Source organism: Strigops habroptila, chromosome 6 (genome assembly GCF_004027225.2).
Source record: "Strigops habroptila isolate Jane chromosome 6, bStrHab1.2.pri, whole genome shotgun sequence".
Taxonomy (NCBI): domain Eukaryota; kingdom Metazoa; phylum Chordata; class Aves; order Psittaciformes; family Psittacidae; genus Strigops; species Strigops habroptila.
In genome coordinates, this window is record NC_044282.2 from 75298171 (window position 1) to 75319820 (window position 21650).

At 54.5% G+C, this 21650-nt stretch overlaps 3 protein-coding genes across 3 annotated transcripts; 2 read left to right on the top strand and 1 right to left on the bottom strand.

The window, feature by feature from the left end:
• The first annotated feature begins 2844 nt into the window (after positions 1-2844).
• Positions 2845-7618, top strand: CD93 (CD93 molecule). Its single transcript, XM_030490516.1, has one exon. The coding sequence runs from the start codon at positions 3169-3171 to the stop codon at positions 4861-4863; it is 1695 nt and encodes a 564-aa protein (XP_030346376.1). The 5' UTR covers positions 2845-3168; the 3' UTR covers positions 4864-7618.
• Positions 7619-14088: 6470 nt separating this feature from the next.
• THBD (thrombomodulin) lies at positions 14089-17310 on the top strand. Its single transcript, XM_030490575.1, has one exon. It carries the CDS (start codon positions 14097-14099, stop codon positions 15765-15767), a length of 1671 nt encoding a protein of 556 aa, XP_030346435.1. The 5' UTR covers positions 14089-14096; the 3' UTR covers positions 15768-17310.
• An 860-nt stretch (positions 17311-18170) lies between these two features.
• On the bottom strand, positions 18171-20854 carry SSTR4 (somatostatin receptor 4). Its single transcript, XM_030490576.1, has 2 exons — positions 20146-20854; positions 18171-19576 (listed from the first exon to the last, which is right to left on the bottom strand). Exon 2 carries the CDS (start codon positions 19525-19527, stop codon positions 18286-18288), a length of 1242 nt encoding a protein of 413 aa, XP_030346436.1. The 5' UTR covers positions 19528-19576; positions 20146-20854; the 3' UTR covers positions 18171-18285.
• Between the last annotated feature and the right edge of the window lie 796 nt (positions 20855-21650).

The window sequence follows — 21650 nt, forward strand, 5'->3', positions numbered from 1 at the left end:
TCTCAGCCTGGCTCCAGAGCAGAGCTGCTCCAGCCCTTGCAGCAGCTCCGGGGCCTCCTCTGGCCTCGCTCCAGCAGCTCCACGTCCCCCCTGTGCTGTTGGATGCACGACTCACACACAAACCCCGTTCCCCATCCCAGGACCCTGCCCACTGCTCCGGGCCCCGCTGCTCGCCCTGGGAGCGGTGGTTCACTGCACGGCACCGGCCGACGCGATGTCCTTGAGGACGTCCCCAGAGGAAGCCCAGTTCCTTCTATTCTTCTCTGGCTGCTGCTGGCGCAGGTGTCCCCCCCCCCAGCACCATTGTCCCTTGTCCCAGCCTTGGGGCTTTGCACAAACAGTCTGATGTCAAGCAGACGGTGCATGTTTCCTTCTTTGGCCTTGGAGAAACACTGTTTAACCAGCTCCTTCAGCAAGCTATTTAATTCCTTTAATTTAATTTTATATATATATTTATATATATATGTATTTAAGTGCGGTTTTCCACTCAGCAGGATTTCTGCTTGCCAGAAGATAATTTGCTTGTGATTATTATCCGAAACATGGTATTTAAAGACATATTCAGCCCTGGGGGTTGAGAAACAAACCCCCCTTTTAACTTAGGAACTGAGACATGATCGATTTTCAAGTGGGAACATCAGCCCAGCTGAGGAGAAAATGTAAAAAGCCTGGCGTATTTAACAGAAACAATAGAATCTTGGTGTATTTTTAAGTTACTCTCTTGCAAAACCGGGGGTATAAATATTAGCATAAGCTTTGCAGATGAAGATCCCACTAAAAATGTGGTGGGGGAGGATTTCTGTCCATGAAATTGCAACCAGCAGTGAACAGCTCTAGCAGGAACATCCAAACAGTGATTGGGGGGAAAAAAACCCCTAAGCCCAAACTAACCCCAAGCCAAAACTAAAGGCACTGGGAAAAGCTGTTAGTTATACCCTTGCAAATCAAAGGCAAGGATCTGACACTGTGGTCTTCAAAGACTTCTCTTCCCAGGGACACGAACCCTTTCTTTTAGCTGCTTTGCACTCACACACGTCCCAGTGAAGGACATCACCACCAGTTCATTAGTTACTCGGGTGGAATGACCTCAGATACGCGCCTTGGGATGATTTTTAACTATTCTTGGTGTTGTCCATAGCCCCAGCTTGGAAATATCTGGAGGAGCTATAGTTAGAAATGACAGTTTTTTGTCCATGGAATTTGGCTGAGTAAAAACCCCATAGAATCCTAGAATGGTTTGGGATGGAAAATGCTCATTTGAGTTCCTGAAATCACTTGTCGTTGAGCCCTCAGCTCGTCTGGGGCTGGAAAGAGAAAACACTGGCAGTGTTTTTGTAAGAGCACAGACACGTACTGCCCAAGCAGAAAGGAAATGCTTTTGTGTTGAGCTCTCTTGCTTTGGGCAAGTCCAAGAAAATCCCTCCTGTTTCTTTCAGTAGGAAATTCGGAATAAAACCAACTCAAAATGGCACGAAAGGGTTTTTTCCCTTCCAAGGCAGTATTTCAGCGTGGCTGCTGACCCAAAACGCTCCAGTTTTTGACTGTTAGCTATTGATCCCTGCATCTTATTCTCAGCTCAGATAGGAATGACACCTCTGTGCCACCTAAATGATGCTTCTCTCTCTGTTAGTGAGGCTGGTGACATCCAGTAGCTTGGGGTGCAGGAGAGGTTGGTGAAGGGGTTCCAGCTCCTGTCCCCTCCTCCTTTGCATCCAAGCTCTTTGCAACCCCCAGATGTGCCAAGACCCAAACCCCAGCACCAGTCCCTGCTGCTGGCCAGAGAACCAAAGCGCTTCAGGGAAAATCTGAGGAAGAACAACAGAAGTCCATAGTCTTCAGTATTGGGATTTTGGGAAACGTTTATATTCAGGGCGTAAAGGAAGGAAGAGAACATGGGGGCTCCTTGTTTCAGATGCTCGGTTGGAGTGCTGTGACTCACTACCAGCACACAAAACCCCCCAGATAAATCACCAAATAGGCAGGTTACTGGAATGAACATTGAATTACTGCTGATGACGGATGCCTGCTAAGCAGAAGCAGATAAGACAGACCCCCAGGTCAAGGGCTTAACGCCTGAACTAGCTGTTGCAAGAGGGAGGCTCCAAGAGAAGGAACTGGGGATGCAGAAGGGCGGGCGGACCATCAGCAAGGGAACTGGGATCAGATTTTCTTAAGCTCAGCTTTTTGCTCACTTGCTACCCCCTGCCCTGCACTGCCAGGTTCTGATGACTGTGCAGATGAACAGAAGTATTTCAATTCCAATTTCAATTTCAATTTCAGTTTCAACCACGCTGCTAGAATGGGTTTGGATCCCAAAGCACTGGTGCGAGAAGCTGCTTCGAGCCCTTTCAGGGGCTTTTGCAACATGGATATTTGTTTAAACATCACAGAGTGTCATATTAATGCTGTTGCCCTTTCTCTGCAGGGCCACCAACATCCTCCAGACCCAGCTGATCCTCTGCACCACACCAGCTTGGGGTCAAGTGATGAAAGAGTTATTACCATGGAGCATCACAGCGTCAGCCCTCAGCAGTGATTCTGGGGCAGTGGCCGGCCAGCGCTAACCCCAGCACAGAGGGTTTGCTCCGGACAGCATCGGGAGCTTGGCTCTGTCCGGGCAGCCTGGACCTTCCCACGACCTAACTCCTATTTCAGCGCTTGTCCAGCTATTTAAAGCGCATGAAGAAGGGGAAAAATGCACTGGAAAAGTAGCCAAACGTTCAGTTTCTGTTGGAGGCCGATAGCAAGGGATCCCACGGCTCTTTATTTGTTTAGGTTTGATTTTTTTTTTTCCCCTTTTAGCAATACATGCTTGAAAACTATCAGGCCCTATTAAGGGTTAGAAAAACCATCTGCTGCGTGAGCAAGTAGCTCAAGCCCTCGAAACCCAAACCAAAAAGGAACACGGCTGGTTTTAACTTCAGAATAGCGTTGCCAGCCCCTTCGCAGGCAAAGCTTTAGGATGGGAGCGAGGAGGGAAAGAGGAAGACAGCGAGGCGACCGCCACCAAGCAGCGAGCCGCACCACGCTACAGGAAACCATAGCCTCCGGTGATAAATAGGAGACCCGGAAGCACAGGATGCACGTAGGGCGAGCGCGGCAGGACGAGGGGATGTGAGCCGGCGGCTGTCGAGTCCCCCCCGTCCGTGCGTCCGTCCGTGCAGCGGGATGGATGTCACCCGGCTGCTGGCGCTGCTGGTGCTGGTGGTGCCGGTGCCCGGCGAGGAGGAGGCCGCGGTGCTGTGCGCCGGTACCGCCTGCTACACGCTGCACCGCGCCAAGCTGGACTGGAGCAGCGCGCAGGAGCGCTGCCGGCTCAACGGCGGCAACCTGGCCCCGGTGCGCAGCGACGGCGAGGCCGCGCGGCTGCGGGACCTGCTGGCGGCCGCCGGCTGGACGGGCCCGGCCTGGATCGGGCTGTCGCTGCTGCGGGGCCGCTGCGTGCAGCCGCAGGAGCCGCTGCGGGGCTTCGCATGGGCGGCGGGCGGCGAGCACGGCAACTACTCGTCGTGGCTGTCGGAGCCCGCCGTGACCTGCCTGAGCTCCCGCTGCGTCAGCCTGCGGCCCGCGGGCTGGGCCGACGGCCCCTGCCGGGCCCCGCTGCCCGCCTTCCTCTGCAAGTTCATCTTCCAGGGCATGTGCGGGCCGCTGCCGCTGGCCGCGCTGCACCGCGTCACCTACAGCACCCCGTTCGGCGTGCGCAGCGCCCGCCTGGCCGCGGCCCCCTTCGGCACGCTGGCCGAGGCGCAGTGCGACGGCAGCCACGGCGCGGCCTTCGCCGTCTGCAAGGGGACGATGGAGGGGGGCGGCTTCGCCTGGCACCCCCCCGGTCCGCTCTGCCCCACCGCCTGCGCCCACAGCAACGGGGGCTGCCAGCAGCGCTGCCTGGAGGAGCCGGGGCAGCCCCCGCGCTGTGCCTGCCATCCCGGACACGTCCTGGCTCCCGACATGGTGTCCTGCGTGCCCGAGGATGCCTGCAACCCCAACCCCTGCCAGGGGACGTGCCGCGGCCATCCCGGGGGCTTCGAGTGCGGCTGCGAGGAGGGATACACCCTGGCGCCCGATGGACGAAGCTGCGTGGATATAGACGAGTGCCTGGCCGGGCCCTGCCAACACGAGTGCTACAACACGGCCGGCAGCTTCGTTTGCCTCTGCCGGCCCGGCTACCAGCCAGAGGCGCCAGGTAGCCCCCTCTGCAGCGATGAGGATGAGTGTGCCCGGCCTGGCGTCTGCCCCCAGCTCTGCATCAACGTCCCCGGCTCCTTCCAATGCGCCTGCCGGCCCGGCTACAAGCGCCAGCCCGGGAGCAGCGATGCCTGCCTGGACGTGGATGAGTGCCTGCAGGATCCCTGCCCCGGGCTGTGCCGCAACCTGCCTGGCAGCTACGAGTGCCTCTGCCCACCCGGCTTCCTCCTGGAGGAGGATGGACACGGCTGCCGCCCTGCACCCACCGCCGCAGAGGAGCCCGCGGGGGTCTCCAGCAGCACCCCGAGGACCACGGGCATCCCACGGACCATGGGCATCCCTCAGACCACGGGCATCTCCCGGACCACGGGCACCCCATGGACCACGAGCATCCCTCACACCACAGGCATCCCCACTGGGACAACGCCACTGCCTCCCACAGCAGTAGGGTCAGCTCCCGGCGCCGAGCACAGCGCCGATGGCCCCAGGCTGCTCCTCTACTACATCCTGGGCAGCCTGGTAGCCATCCTGCTGCTGCTGGCCTTCGCCCTGGTCCTGGTGGCTTGCAGGAGGAGGGAGGCCAGGAAGGAGAAGCGGCCGGCTAAGAGCGCGGCCGACAACTACTGCTGGGTGCCTGAGCAGCCGGAGAGCCGTGGGGCAGGCGGTGAGCGCAGGTAACAGCGCCCGGGGCAGCGAAGGGGGAGGAAAAGCCTCCACGCGACAGAGCTGGTTTGCAAATGGAAAAAAGAAGGAAAAGGATGGGGAAAGGGGGGAGGGGGGAGGGGTTGATGCTGTCTGTTCAACACGGGATTGCATGTCCGAGAGCCTGTCCTGGGGTTCCTCGTGAACCGGGAGCTGATCTCCCCCACAAAGGCAGCGCTGGTGGGAAGGCAGATGGAATGTGTCCTGTGGTTTATAGATCAGCGCTGCTCCTCTGAGGGAAGGGATAACAGGGACAGTGCTTGAGGTGAAAGTGAATGGGGTTGAATTTGCCTGCCAGGGCTGCTCCTCAGCTCTGCAGAACCTCACTGCGCTTAAAAATAGCAAATTAAAAAGACTGATTTTTCTTCCTAAAGGAAAACAGTTCACATCGGTTTTCATTTGTTCACATTTCACAGGTTCTCCCTGTGTTTGAAATGCTGAGATGCAAAAGCAGCAGCTTCCCTGCCCTGTCCTTGCAGCCCCCCCCAATCCTTTGCCATCCCCAAAGCACTGCCAGTCCCCCCATCGCCTGCCTGGCAGTGGCCAGCCTGCATTCATCCCTTGGGTTTGCCTTGTCCTCCTTGAAACGAGTCTGAATCCGCCTGTGTTTCCCCAGGACAAGCACTGGTTACTGCAGCCACAAGCAGAGGGTGGTTTCAGTGCTTTTTTGTTGTTAAAGATGTCACATCAGAGGTGATGGAATAAACCTGTTTAAAACCACAGCAGCAGCCAGCTTCTCATGAGGAGCAGACACTGGTGGAGTGATCAGTCATCCATCCCTGCAGCTCCCAGGGGGTTTGCACTGGCTTTGGAGAGCAGGACAGTGATGCTTCCCCAAGGAATTGAGTCCCTTTACCTTATTCCACCCCCTGAGCTCAGGAAGTCCATAGCACAGGGAAAACTGTAGACAAGGAGAGACCATATGGTAAATAGGTAGGAAAAACGAGGTTTAGAAGCGTCATGTACCTGTTTCCTGTGTGTTCAGTGTAAAAATGCTTGCAAAATAGAGAAAACAACACTCTCCTTCACATACAGCTGGATGTGAGAGGACTTCTCCTGGTGGATCATACTTTTTGGGTAGAAGCCCTTCCTGACAGCTTGGGGTCCAGGCTAAGCGCGTTTTCCAACCCTTCCCCTGTAAAGAATACACTGGATGTTGTATATTTGCTCATTGTTTTATATATAGCTTTTAACCTTGCTTCACAGCAGAAGCTTTCTCAGGGTGAAGTTGTTCCACAGCCTTCCCCAGGTACCTCACTTCAGAGAGCTCTTTATACTCAGTGATTCCAGACTGTTCCAGCATGAATCCTTCCCCAAGGCCCAAGAGGGCACAGGGGCCATTCCTGCTTCCCATCGAGCAGTGTTTACCCACATTTCACAAGGCAAAAGGGTTCTAGAGGAGAACAGACATGTTGTTTGGAGGGGACATGAGTTTCCTGAAGTTTCTGCTGGGTTTATTGTCTCCTTGAGACTTAATTGCTGCAGAGATGGGAACTGAGCACAAAGGAGTTTGCTGCACGCAGCGACCTGCATCCTGTTCTTCCATGTGTGGAGGAAAAAACCCCTTTCCTGCTGGGTTTTTTCTGTCTTCATGTCTCCATTGTGAAATGACCCAAACAAAAACAAAACAAGGCAGGAAAATGTGGCTGATATAGAAAGGTTTTAATGTTCTGCCCTAATGTGCTTCCTTTTCTCCACGCAGTGGCTGAGAGAAGCAGTGAGTGCAGCAGTGGTATTCTTGGATGCCCCACAGAAAATCCCTGTCTGTGTTCTGATAAGCCAGCAAAGCCTCTGGAATACATGAATAAATTAAACCAGTGAAAAATCCTGCTGAAATCAGTGGGACAACCTACATCCATAACATTATGCCTGTGCTGCTGGGCTGTGCCAGCTCTAGGTCCCTGTGGGAAAAAGCAGGCACAGCCACATTTGCTTTATGGAATTTTCCAGATGTTTGGAGTCTCCAGAATGTTTCTGCCTTATTTTTTAATTAAGGTATCAAGTAATTGTTGTATTCCACTATGAAAAAGGGAAAAGGAAGCACAAGTGTGAGCCTGAGTGTTATAAACCGTGTTATTTATTCCAGAAATTCCTCAGTAAAACCTATAATTCCAATTTCTGTTACAACCTTTGTGTATTCCGGGGTGTGTACTTTTCACAACGGAGTATGGGAGCAGGTCTAGCCTAGGGAAGGCTAATTTGTGCCTCGGTTTGGTTTGAGGTCTCTCTGGTCGAAGATTTCCTGATGTAGCATCCTTCATCCCGGTGCAGTTACATGTGGATAATCTCATGTCTCCTTTTCTTCCTGCCACAAACCCAGCAGGAATGTTTTGATCCATTCCTCATTGGAGTTATCCAGGGGCCTGGGGAATCCCATTGGCTAAAGCAGACAGGAACAGAGACGGATCGTTTGGTACCCTGTCTTACAGCTGGAGGAGACAGGATGTTCATCCCGGCCCAAGGGGCTTTTCCCAGGGGACCGGCACAGCTACCTCTGCTCCCCGTCCTTCCATAGAAACAAGGACAAAGCCAGAGCTACAACTGTCCCACTGCCACCACAGCAGGACAGGGCCGATTTGCTTTGTACATATCAAGTGGTTTGTGATGAAGTTGTATTTTTACAGTCCACCATTAAGACAGTTGCCTCTGCCTTGAAGAATGAGGTTGTCCAATGCGTTGATCAACTCTGTGTGTTGCTTTTCTGATGAGACACAATAAACCCTGACCAGAACACAGTGTTCTCTGTGGTTTTTAATAGAGAGAGGATCAAAACCTATTGGTTTGGTACACGTGGGGCCTTGTATTTTCTACAGTGATGGGTGGTGCTACCAGACCCTCTATCAGTGCTCATCCATGTAGTGAGGTTAGTAGGGTCTCAGCCTTTCATAGCTGCTGCTGTCCTGAGCAAGGGCCAGTCATGTCTTGTCTCCCAGGGCCATGGGGTGGGGGCACTGGGATGATCTCAGTTGGATCCTAAGCCCATGAGTGAGGTCCTAAATCCATGAGCAAGGTTCTAAACCCACAAGCAAAGTCCTAAATCCACAAGCAAGGTCCTAAACCCACAAGCGAGGTCCTAAGTCCACAAGCCTGGTCCTATATCTCCAAGCAAGGCGCTAAGCCCACAGGCAAAGTTCTGAATCCACAAGCAAGATCCTAAGCCCATAAGTCAGGTCCTAAATCCCCAAGCAAGGTCCTAAGCTCATGAGAAAGGTCTTAAACCCATGAGTGAAGTCCTAAATCCACAAGCAAGGTCCTAAACCCACAAGCAAGGTCCTAAACCCATGATCAAGGTCCTAAGAACTCAAGCAAGGTCCTAAGCCTACAAGCAAGGTCTTAAGCCCACAAGCAAGGTCCTAAGAACTCAAGCAAGGTCCTAAGAACTCAAGCAAGGTCCTAAGCCGACAAGCAAGGTCTTAAGCCCACAAGCAAGGTCCTAAACCCAGAAGCAGCCCCAGATTTTGGTGTAGCTCTGTATGAGGGCAGAGATCTGCTTTTCTGGCTCTGGCCAGCAACTAGACGCAGATATCACTTGGTGAATTCAAAGCTGTCTCCATGATGTGCACCACCAGAGAAAGGTCATCCTGAAAGTGAAAAAGTCACAAAGACGGGGGGAAACCTCAATGACTCAAAACCCCACTTGTATCACCCACGTCTGTGACAGCATTCATGTGGTGTTCTATCAGTCATTGCCACTGGCCTTCGACAGGGTTGAAAACCAAGAAAACCCTACAAATAACAGGACACCACATCTCATGATGGATGTTTGGTGCCTCCATGCATCAAAGAGCATTCCCAAAGTTGTTCTGCCTGCCCTGGGAAGCTCCTGCAGGGATGAGGCCATGCCAAATGTGCAGGGGATGTCCCTTCAAGCACGAGGAGCTGCCAGGGGTGGGATGATGGAAGCAGGAGGTGGTCATTCACCCCCCTTATATCATTTTTCCCTATTTCTGGGAAAGCTGCTGCAAGGAAACAGCCTCCACCAGAGGAATGTAGAGGAAAGGCAGTGCCTAAGGCTGAAATGCAACCTACCAAATACCATCCCACAAAGAGTCAGCCCCTGCAAACCCAAATGCTTCAAATATCTGCTCATTTCCTCTCTTCATTATTTTTAACCTTTTAAGTATTTCTTGGCATTTGGTTCTCCAGAGCCCTTTCAAGGCTGATCCATGGAGCTCGTGTCTCACCAAGCACATCTGAGCAGTGCCAGTGACAACGTGACTGAGGGCAAGAGCCAGCTTGTGGCAATGATCCTTCAGCTTTCCTATGGGAAAACCCAGCCTCTGGTGCCAGAAGCAAGTGCATGTCTTGGAGATGGTGCAAGGCTCAAAGAAAGCTCAGGGAGAAGGATAAGAGTCCAAGGCTCTAAATAAGCAAATCCTGAGTATCTTCCCTGCTGGGATGCCGACAAGGCTCCTCTGGCCTCTCCAGCCCCCGTAAATGGAGCTGAACATGAAGCCATCACTTATTGATTAATATCAGTGACTAAAATCACCCATTAATTCAGCTACACTGGCTTGGGGTGGGGGTACAGGGGTAGGAGAGGGTGCAAAGGCAGGTTGCCATGTGAAGGTGATGGTAGGAGAAGTCACACATGTGCCAGATATTGCCAACACCCAGCCTTGGGAGGCTTTAATCCCTGTGGGACACGGCACCGGCTGCATTCCCTGGTTGTAGTCCAAGAGTTAACACAGAAACACAAGGCAGAGGCATAAACCAAGGTACTGGACATGCTGGCAGGGCCTAGTTCAGCCCTACCACTGCTCCCAAATCCTGTTTCCTGCACCCAGACTGCAAACTGTGGCTGTACCAGACCATGGAGTTGTGAGGGCATCCATGGGAAAAATGGATTTTCCCAGTTTTAACAAGGACAAGGACTCAGCCAGCACCTGCCGTGACCTTCCCCAAAGCCACCAAACAAAACTCCTCCAAAAGCCACCCTCCGTTGTGCTCCTAATGAATGTGCAGCAAATGAAGCATCCTTAGTGCAGCGATTGAGGTCCCCGCTGCCCCTTGCAGGTCCTAACCTCGCCTGGGTGCCCCATTGTGCCTTCTGCTTGGATATATTTATCCAGCACTTCGTGGCCTTGAGATGTTTTTCTCCTTGCGTCTGATCCAAATTCACCTTTTCCACATGGGATTCCAGCCCGGACCTGCAGGAAAATGGCTCGTATATGCTGGTGGGCACCACAAGACCCCAAGCACATCATCGAGATCAGGGAAGAGAGGGGACCCCTGTGCAGTTTTCATGACCCCAAGTGGGATGACACATAGAACATATATAGATGGGAAAGCACATATAGCCTATTTAATGGTCTGCTATTAATTTTGGTTTAATCTTGATGTAATTTTTTAAGATTATATTGTTATATTCTGTTTAATTAAATTCTATTTAATTTTCTTCATTCTATTCAATTTAATTCTATTGAATGAATTATGATTTAAGATTATATTCTTCCCTTCCCTATTCATGCTATTTAAGTCTATTAATTCTATTCTATTCCATTACAGTCTATTCCGTTCTATTCCATGCTATTAACTATATTACATTGTCTTATTATATTATATTATATTGTATCATAAGGTATTACAAGGTATTACATTACATTACATTACATTACATTGCATAATACTATATTGCATTACATTAAATCGTGTCCAATCCCCAGCATTCAGACATCAGGAACCTCATTTCCAAACCCCAACAGAACAAGCCAAGCCAATCCATGACACATTCCCCATAACCGGGGGTCGGAGCAGCTATTCCGCATCCCCGCTATCGGCACCCTCTGCCCGGGGCACAGGGACGCGCTGAGTCAGGCGCCTCCCGCAGTCACAGCGGTGCGTGGTGATGTCCCACAGCAACTGCGCCCTGCGGAGCAGCCTCAGCACTCAGCTTTCCAAAGGGAAAAGCCGTTTGTCAGCAGGAAGAGCATCGCTGCCGGCGTGAGTCACCGGGGCGGGAGGCACCGGGGCAGGGATCAGTGAGCAAAGAGGAGTTAAACCGCGAGGAATCTCGCTCCAATGTCCCTTCTGGTGACCGGAGCGACCCGGGAACCCCTTGTCAGCAGCAAGGACAGCAGCACCGTGAGCTCAGAGCGCGTTGTTATGGGAGGGCTGCATTCTTGCCTGGAAGTTCATGAATACTTGTCGTCAGGCAGCCTTGAAAAGCACATTTTTATCTGCTTTTATCATAATAAAATAACAGAAATCTATTGGTGGTGGGTTGTTCTCTTCTTTTCCAACCATTGCATCCTGTCTTCTGGCTTTTGTTGTTGTTTGCCCTCAACCTTCCCCCTCTTATTTTGCTGGTGTACAGTGTGTACTGTGAAGTGATTTCTTTGAATCACTGGTTTGGTTCTGAAAACAGATGATGAAGAAGAAGAAAAACAAAAAGAAGAAGGAAAAGAAGAAAAAAGATAAAAAAAGGAAAAGAAAAAGAAAGAGAAGAAAGCAAAAAAAAAAGAGGAAAATAAAAATAAGACAAAAATAAAAATAAAAAAAGGGAGAAAGATGGAAATTAAAAGAAAAGGGAAAATGAAAATAAAATAAAATAAAATAAAATAAAATAAAATAAAATAAAATAAAATAAAAATTGAAGAAGAAGATGAAGATGAAGAAGGGGGAAAGGGAAAGGAAAAGGAAATTAAAAGGAAAATAAAAAGAGAAAAAAGCCACCAGAAGTGAAATCCATGCAATGAAAACTGGGGACACAACAGGTTTCACTGGAGCCGAGCGAGGTTGGCATTGCCGGGCCATCCAGGAATCTCCTGGGAATTCCCTATTTACACCTTTTCTGGCCATGAGGAGCAACCGAGCTCTTTTGGGGGTTATTTGGTGCACACAGTGGCTGGTGCCGGCCGGGGGGACCTGTCTCCCTTTGCCATGGTCAGACCTACAGGACACGTGTCACCCAGGGGGGACAGTGGCTTTGGGTTGAGATTAGGGGATGAAACGGTTGATTGGAGGCTCCACAGGCTGAGGTCTGAGCTCTCCATCACTCCTCCTGCAGTCCGAGTGGAAAACAGCATTCCCTTGACATTCCCCTTCCCAGACAGACGTGGAGAAAGGAGCGAAAGAGGCCAAAGACAGGGAGGGGAAAGGAGCGGCATCTGGTAGAGAGCATGAGCTCTGCTGCTCCTGGTTCCATCGGGACAGCTTTGGAGCTACCAAACAGCACAGCTGGTTTGGTGATTTATTATCATCATTATTAGTACTATTGCTATTCTATTGCTATTATTACTATTACAGGGCTTGGAGCAACCTGCTCTAGTGGAAGGTGTCCCTGCCCGTGGCAGGGAGTTGGAACTGGATGAGCTTTAAGGTTCTTTCCAACCCAAACCAGTCTGTGATTCTATGATTCTATGATTACTATTTCTATTGCTATTATTGCTGTTATTACTACTATTATTACTATTATTAAGGGTTATTAGTACTCTTTTCCCCATCTCTCCTTTTCCCCACAGCCTCTCATGAGCTACATGAACCGTCCAGAGCTGAAAGAGGACAAGCCAAACCCTAAGAGTTTAATAAAGGAACCTCCTTGCAGAGAGTGAAGTAAGAAAACGGGGATTTGTGGCTCCCGAGGGCTAATTGCAGTGCCTGAGTTGGTAAAACACCACTCTGAGAACTGGGAAAATAACAGGGTCAAATGCCCTTTCCTGTAAGCTTTGGATGTTTGTGTTTCATCTGTTGTTTGCTCGTGGCTATGTTCTGACTGCAGAGGTGAAGATGAAAACATGGGAAAGGTTTGAGCAAGAAGAGGAGCCAAACTCCAGGGGTGATCCCCCCTGATCAACCCATAGCCCTGATCCTGGCTGCCTCGGAGGGGATTAGGGTGACTGACATGGAATTGGGACACTGGAGCTCACAAAGGATGAGCCTGTGTGGCTTGTGATGAGGGGATGAGCCACAGTGGCTGGAAGGGGCCAGCAGCCACTGTGCTGGCACTGGTGTGTGTCCTGGTGGGTGTCCCAGTTGGGTGGCTTGTGGGTCTGCCGTTGGTGCTGCTCCACCACAGTGTCCTGGCAGCTTCATTGGCTCATACCATAGAATCCCAGTGGAAGAGACCTTAAAGCTCATCCAGTTCCAACCCCTGCCACAGGCAGGGACACCTTCCGCTAAAGCAGGTTGCTCCAAGTCTGATCCCAGCTTTGGAGCTGTGTAGGTTTTGGGCCAGCGCTCATTGCAGTAAAGCTGATGCTGTACCTGTAAGCTAAAATGCTGAGTTGTAAACTGAGAGCAAGATGGGCCGGCGCAGCCTTGGAGTGTGTATAAAACAAGGGCAGCCTGTGAAGATAAAGGAATGACCAAGACAGAAGGGGCTGGTTCTTCAAGATGAGGAACAAATCAGAACTAATCTAAAACACAGACACAATTGTTAAGTAATTCACAAGAGTCTTTTCACATGCGCAAGCACAGAGATCAACCAGTGAAAGACTATCGAGGACCATCAGAGACTCCTGGAGACCACACTCGGCATGAAAAGTGTATGTGTAATTAAAATGCAAATATTACAATTAACTCCAGGAAATCTAATGTCAAACATTTTGCAGGAAGGTTGTACATATGCATAAGTTTGTTGGATATATGGATGCTGATGCAGACTCCAGGAGTGCTCCCCTTTGGAAATGACTGACGTATGCACCCAGCGCTGCAATAAGGAATGCTGCTCTCTGAAACTCCAAACCCAGGCTGAGAGAGTTGCTTCGACCGACTTTTCCCGTAACATACCGAGACCAGCACTCTCCTAACCAGGGTGACGGACCCCGCGGGGTGCCCTGCAGCAGGTGCCCTCCCTCCAGCGCTTTTTCCCCCCTTGCTCAAGGCGATAAACAACTTTTCCCGGCCCCGCTCTGCCCCTCAGCCCGCACCCTCGGGCTGCCGCCGGTGCCCAGCCATAGACGGGGCGGGGGGGGCCTCGCAGCTCCCACCCTTCGGGCGGGACCTCGGCGGGAGGAGCCGGCACAAGGAACAGGGTGGGGGGGCCCCACACACACCCCACATCCCCCTGCTGGAGGGGGCTGGGACTTACCGGGGCCGCCCCCACCGCAATCACTCCGCACCACGACGGCGGCGGCGGCGGCCCGTCCCCGGAGGCGCTTCCTTCCTGCGGCGGGCGGCGGGGAGGGCCGGAGCTCCTATAAATCGGGGCGGGCGGGCGGCGGCATGCCAGAGATTTGCCGTGCCGGCCGGCCCCTCCGCCGCCCGCCATGCGGCGGCTCCCGCTGCCGCTGCCGCTGCTGCTGGCCGGGCTGGGGCTGGGGCTCGGGCTCGGGGGGGAACCGGAGCCCGGAGCCCCCTCGGGAGCGCAGTGCCTGGAGCACGATTGCTTCGGGGTGTTCTGGTCGGCGCTGCCCTTCGCGGAGGCCGGCGCGGAGTGCCAGAGGGGCGGCGGGCACCTCATGACCGTCCGTTCCACCGTGGCGGAGGACGCGATCGCTTTGCTGCTGCAGAACCGGAGCGGGCATCTGTGGCTGGGGCTGCGCCTCGGGCTGCCCTGCACTGAACCGACCCAGCGCCTCCGCGGCTTCCAGTGGGTGACCGGCGACCGCAGCACCGATTACTCCAACTGGGCGCCGTCGAGGCGGCAGTGCGGGGAGTTCTGCGTGACCGTGTCGAGGGAGCTGCGCTGGGAGGAGCGGCCCTGCGAGGCTCCTGCCGACGGCTTCCTCTGCGAGTACAACTACGGGGGGAGCTGCCCGCGGCTGCTGCCCGCCGACGGGCTCCCCGTCGCTTACACCACCCCCTTCGGCGCCAGTGTCGGGGACTTCCTGGCTCTGCCGCCCGGCAGCACGGCCGTCATTGCGGCCTTGGGGCTGGAGCTGCACTGCGAGGAGGACGGGGAGAGCGGGAGGCTGCGCTGGGGCCGCCCGGAGCTGGGGCCCTGGTCTTGCCGCTTGGCCAACGGAGGCTGCGACGGGACGTGCGAGGAGGACAGCGGGCAGGCGCGGTGCTCCTGCCCCGAGGGCAAAGTGCTGAGCAGCGACGAGCGCGGGTGCCGCTCGCCCTGCGCCGGAGCTCCGTGCCAGCACCACTGCGTGGTGGCCGGCTCCACCTTCCTCTGCATGTGCGAGGCTGGGTACCGCTTGGCTGCCGACGGCAGCAGCTGCGAGGACGACGACGACTGTGCCGTGGTGCCCAGTGTGTGCGAGCAGGTCTGTGTCAACACCGAGGGCGGCTTCGAGTGCCACTGCCACCGCGGGTACACGATGGTGGACGGGCACTGCCGGGCGCTGCCCGTGTCCCGCTGCTACAAGGCGCCCTGCGAGCAGCAGTGTGAGGAGGTGCCCGACGGGTACCGCTGCAGCTGCTTTCCCGGCTACGCCGTCGACCCGCGGGTGCCCACCCGCTGCGTGCTGCACTGCAACCGCAGCCAGTGCCCGGCCAAGTGCGACCCCTACACCCTGTCCTGCGAGTGTCCCGATGGCTTTGTGCTGGACGATGCCGACAACGGGCAGGTCTGCATGGACATCGATGAGTGCAACATGAACTTCTGCCAGCACAACTGCACCAACTACCCCGGCGGCTACGAGTGCCACTGCCATGCCGGCTACCGGCTCATTGACCAGAATGACTGCATTGAAATCCTGGAGGAGGACAGGGAAGGAGCCTACTCGGGGGATTTTGGGCCCAGACCCCAGACACCCATCCCCAGCCAGATCCCACCGAAGGCAAAGCACCTTCACCCCGGTGCTCTGGTGGGTATCACTGTGGGTGTCCTCTCCGCAGCGCTGGCTCTGCTGGCCCTGGCCTACCATCTGGTGAGGAAGTGCTGCAGGGCCCCAGCCACCATGGATTACAAGTGCAGTGGTCCCCATGAAAAGGAGATGGGACTTCAGCCGGTCACCTCGGGGTGTGCAGCAGCCAGCCAGAAACTGTAGGGAGATCGGGCAGGACAGACAGAGGGAGGTGGATGGAACTGGGTAACATTTACTCTCCCCATCCCCTGCAGTCTTTGAATGATAAAGAGAATCTGGGAAAAGCAAAAAGCTGTGATTCCCCCCCCCAGCCACTTCCAGAAATACTCCTTGCTTTCCGGCCGGCTCTTGCAATATTCACCCCAGAGAGCAGGGAAGGTGGAAGGGCCGGAGTGCTGCTCTGTTCCTCTCCCTTCACAGGCAGTGTAGGTGGTCAGCTTTCCTTTCTTTTTTCCAGGAATCCGGGGGGTTCAAGGAGAAACCTTGTGTGTTACAGGATGGGCATCTCCATCTAGAAGTGACTTTTAAATCCATATCCACCATGGTATGAGAGCCACGCTGGCTGAGTTGCTGTGGCCCGTAGAAGGTCACTTGGCCCCAAATCCTGCTCCCTTCACTGGGAAGCTGGGATGGAATGGATGGTATTCCCACAGTGGCAAAGAGATGGGATGCCCCTGCCTTTGGGTTCAGATTAGTGGGTTTAAACTGATGGGTGATGGCAGAAGGAGCAAAGACCTTGTGCTCAGCTCTTTCCTGCACTCCCAGTTTTTGCTTCCTGTCCCCCCATGTTGCCTCTCTCCTCTGGCAGCTGAGCACTTCCCACCTTAAACCACTAGCAACAGCAAGGGTCCTGCTGGTGTCACAGTGTGAGGGTGAAACTGCCTGATTTCTCTTTCCTTTTACCATTTTGGGGCTGTTTTTGGTGTGTGTGGAGGTTAAATGTGGACACCGAGACTGCCAGGGTAATTTTTTCCATGGCAGGAATGCTTGTTCCCAGCCTTGTGTTCCCCAGCCCGTTTCTTCCATGATTTTCTGCCCTTGTTGCCTTAAAACGTTATGGTTTTATTTACAAACCCACTCCACCGACCCCTCCTGTCCACAGGGTTTTGTCCTTTAGTCTTGCCCAGGCCTGAGTCTAATCCATGTTGAAGCTCATGGCAAAACTTTCCTGGGGGGACACGACCCATGCCACTGTATACTTCCCATCCATGGATCATCTGGAAAAGCCTTTTGGGTGTTTTTCCAGCCCCATCATTCCATGGGGAGACACGGGGCAAAGCCACAGTGGTGTTGGGAGCCGGCGCGGACACAGGGTGAGTTGTGGGAGCGGGTGCTGACAGCTTTATGCCCATGAAATATCACCCTGCAGCAGGGGTTGGCTTTCCCACAGGAAGCTTTGGAAGGCCGGGGTCAGTGCTTGGGAGGGCTGGATGCTGCAGAGGCGCTGAAGGGCTCGGGGGGGGGGGTGTCCTGTCTCCCGTTATCCCCCCTGATGTGCTAAACAACAAGCAGCATTCCCCCCTCTTCCCGTATGATAGAGCTACTCTGCAGCCTCCAAGGGAAATAAGAGATACCCATTGTGTAAATCAAAGCTTTCCTAATGTAAATGGTCCAACCCCCTGTTTTATAAACCCGGCACGTTTGTAAATACTTATTTATTTATTGGAAATATACCCTCTGCAATGCACAATCCCATGCGTAGACCAATAAAGCTGGTTTATAGAAAGCTGCTGGTGAAATATTCTTTCTCCCCTTCCCTAAAATGACTCTTTATTCCCCCCACCCCTCGCTAAGCACTGGTCTGTATCACAGAAGTCACAAACCTGGTTGGAGCAGGGAAAAAAGGAGCTGTGGGCTCTTAGCTGAAAACAAGCCCTGCCAGTTATTCCATCAGTGTGATTCAAACAGAAGGAATGAGCCATAAATAATGGAGAACAGGAATAACATTAATAGGAGAAAGCTAAAACCAAACAAGCTGGAAATTGGGAATTTAATGGTGCCCCAGGGCTGATGTTTCTCTGGGAGTGTGTTTTGGGTACGAGTGGAGGTGATGTTGAAAGAGTGGGATTCGCTTCTTCTGGCTTTTTCATGTGGAAAATCCACTTTGGGTCCCGTTTGTGCTAAAATCCCTTTGCCTGGGAACTGGGGGGGGGGGGACACAAACTGTTGGTGGGACCTAAGTTCTTCCCTTTCCCCATCAGCTGAAGGGAGGTTTGGTGCTCCCTGGCTCCTGCCAAGGTTTGTTCAGAACCCCCTTTTTCTATATAGGAGGAACCCACTGGAGTCACATCCATCCTGTGTTCCCAGCAGTGATGGAGAAGCCCGGCCTGCTCCTATCCCCTCACTTGGCTGTAGCCAAGGGGCTGGTGGGCTTGAGGACTTCCCTCCATCCCGTGTTTTGGGAAGGAAGAGCGAGGTGGCGGTGTATTATTCTGTATTATTCTGGAGCGGCACCTGCCCTGTGGCTAGTCACTGCTCACAGCTGCGCTTTGAGATCCCCATCACCCCCGATCCCCATGGAGCCTCCTCCATGCTGAAGGTAACCATAACAATCACTCAGCTGACGTAATGAACTGCACCCCAGGCCAGTCTTATGGCTTTTATTTGGTTGGACTGCACAGCACGAGGGTCCAGGGCAGTTTATCCCCTCTCCATCCCCATTTCCCATGCCTGGTGGACACCCACAAGGCTTGGGGCCACCCTAGAAGGTGGTGGTCTTTGTGAGGAGCGGCGCGGGCTTGCAGCAGGGCTCGGGGAGCCTGGGGTCCTGCTGGCAGGACAGGGCTGGGCACACGCAGCCCTTGCCCTTGTCGTCCCCCCGGGGAGCAGCGCAGTAGTCAAGGGGCTCTTCCTCCTCCTCCTCATCCTCGGTTGCCCCCTCGTCGGCGTGGCAGCAGCAGAGGCTGGCATCGAGGCAGCGCCGCAACACGCCGTGGAAGGAATGCCGGAAGTTCTCAGATAGGAAGCCATAGAGGATGGGGTTGGCACAGCTATTGGAGTAGCTGAGGATGAGGGAGGCGTTGTTGACGGTGGCATCCAAGCGGCCGGGCAGCAGGAGGTTGACGAGCTGCACCACGTAGAAGGGCATCCAGCACACCACGAACATGGCCACCACCATCAGCACCAGGCGCGTCAGCTTGCCCTCGGAGCGCCGGCGCTGCTGCCAGCCCACCCGCTGCGCCACCGCACGCATCTTGCCCACGATCAGCAGGTAGCACAGCCCCATGGCCAGCACCGGCAGCAGGAACCCCAACAAGGTGGTGTAGACCACGAAAGCGGCCGACCAAGCTGGGCTCGGCCATAGGAGGTTGCAAGCCACCGCTTGGCCATCGCGGGTGGTTGCTGTGCCGGCGAAGATGGGGATGGGCGAAGCCACCAGCAAGGAGAGGAGCCACACGCCGCCGTTGACCATCTTGGCCACCCGAGGACGGCGGTAGGTGGCCGCCCGCAGCGGGTGCACCACCGCGATGTAGCGGTCCAGGCTGAGGACGGTCAAGCAGAAGACGCTGGTGAACATGTTGAGCCCATCTACGCCCAGCACGGTGCGGCACAGGGCCCGGCCGAAGGGCCAGTGGTGCAGGGCGGCTGACGTGGCCACGAAGGGGATGCTCAGCATGAAGAGTTCGTCGGCGATGGCCAAGTTGAGCAGGTAGATGTTGGTGGCTGTCTTCATCTTGGCGTAGCGCAGGATGACAAAGATCACCAGGGAGTTGCCCAGCAGCCCCAGCAGGCACACCAGGGCGTAGATGCACTGGATCACCACCATGCCCACGATCTCACCCGCCTTGCTGCCCCACTCTGCCTGCCCCTGCTGCCGGCCGGCCTCCCCCATGGCCATGCTGGTGTTGGGGGGCACCTCGGAGGAGGCCCAACTGGATACAGTCCACAGGGACACGGCGGCTGCCTGGGACACTGCCGGGAGCTGCTCGGTGTCTGCACTCATGGTGGGAGGTGGTCCATGGATGGGACACTGCCAGGGATGGGGGGTTAGCCTGCAGGCAGGGCATGGGCAGAGAGAGATGGGGGTGAGAGCTGTGGCACACGGTGGATGTGAAGCACGCTCCCCTGCCTTCCCTCTTGGATCATAGAATCATGGAATGGTTTGTGTTGGAAGGGACCTTAAAGCTCATCCAGCTCCAACCCCCTGCCACGGGTAGGGACACCTTCCACTAGAGCAGGTTGCTCCAAGCCCCTGTGTCCAACCTGGCCTTGAACACTGCCAGGGATGGGGCGGCCCCCACCAGCACTGCCACCAGCAACTCTCACAGCCACATGCATTGGGCAGCTCCGGCTGTGGCCCCCCAGCTCCCTCCATCCCTGCCCAGGCACCTTCAGGTCACTCCTCAGGGCAGCAGCATTGTTCTTCAGGCCGGAGCATCCCGGCTCTTGGGGGTCTTGTTGGGCATGGGAGGTGCCTTCACCATGCGTGGGGCCAGCCAGTGACAAACCTGGCCTGGGAATTAGTGCCACCATCCCAGCGAACCCCTGCACACCTCAATGGTGTCATTAACTCCCGCGGGGGGAGCAAAGGGAAGGAGAAACCGAGCGGGTGATATGTTACCTCTCAATCCTCCAGGGACTGAAGGAGCCTCCTGCTTTGCTCCGGGGGGGCAGGCTCTGGGAGCTGCTCCGGTGGGATCCAGGGGCTGTTGGCAATGCAAGGTGCTGCTTGACCTGAATCAGATGACCAGAAGGATCCGGACCTTTTAAAGTGAAGGACAGACCGTGCGTGCCGGATGGGAATAAACCTCATCCCCATCACCCATTCCAGGGAAATCGGCTTGTCCATTGAGAATGCGCCAGCAGAAAGCAGCCAGGATTGTGGTTCAGGCTCTCCCAGGGGGAATAAAGCAGCGGACGTCCCCTTGCTCTGCCTCTCTGAGGTGTATGAGGTCCCGCTGCCCCCCCGCGAGGGGAAACGCCATTCCCCGGAGCCCCGGCGCTGCGGGCGCTGCGGCGGGCGGGATGCTGCAGCCCCGGCGCGGCGGTGATGGGCGGGAGGGAGGGATGGAGGGAAGGATGCAGGGAGTGGGGGGGGGAAACGGGACGGGGCCTCCGCATCCCCCTGCACCCCGGGTCCCTCCGGGGTGTCCCCGCCCGGGCAAGGCAGGAGATGGAGGCAGGTTGCCCTGGAAACCGCCCTCCCACCCCTTCATCCGCGCTTGCTCCCGCATCCCTCCCCCTGCCCCGACATTCCCCGCTGCAACGAGGGGGTGCAGGCAGGGACCCCCCTTTCTGCAGGAGGAGAGCATCCCATAGCAGCCAGCATCCAAACCTGGCGGACCAGAAGGTGTGTGGTGGGTGAGGACCAGCCCAAACCTGGCCCTGAAACCTGTCATGTGCTGAAAACCTCCCCCCAGATCACAGAATCCCAGAGTCACAGACTGGTTTGGGATGGAAAGGACCTTAAAATCATCCAGTTCCAACCCCCTACTACAGGCAGGGACAAGTCTACGCAGAATTTCTTGGTGCAATGAGTAAAAAGAGGCAGAGATTCCATCTTTCTATTTTTTCCTTATTATTTTTTAAGCATCTGTTGTGTTTGTTGAGTATTTTGTGTGTTTCTTTGGTTGGTTGGTTGTGGGTTTTTTTTCTATGAGAGGTATCAAGGGCATCTTCTTGCCAAGAAACCATCACCATCTGCTCAGCAACAGCCCAGGTCTGGGGCAGGGAGCACGACTTGCCATCACCTGTGGGGCTGGGGATGTATTGATGGTGTAGCACCAACCTCATCCTCTCTCTTTGGGCCATTGAGTGATGGTCTTTTCCTCAGTTTCCCATGTGTCATGCTCCCAAGTCATGCTCCTGTAGGTCACGGAGGTTTTGGGAAGTTGGGATGGAGCTGGGAGTGGGTTGGATGGGCTCATCTGTGCATGGATGGGATTCTGCAGGGCTGGGAATGGAGCTAAACACACATATTATATTACTGAGAACAGGCATGGGAAAGCAGGTGCATTTTTCCTCTTGGTGCTTAAATATACGACCATAGTTAATTGAGCAGCTGGTGAAGATGTTTTGGCTATGACATCCCAGCTTAAATATCACGGATGTGGAGAAGGACAAAGG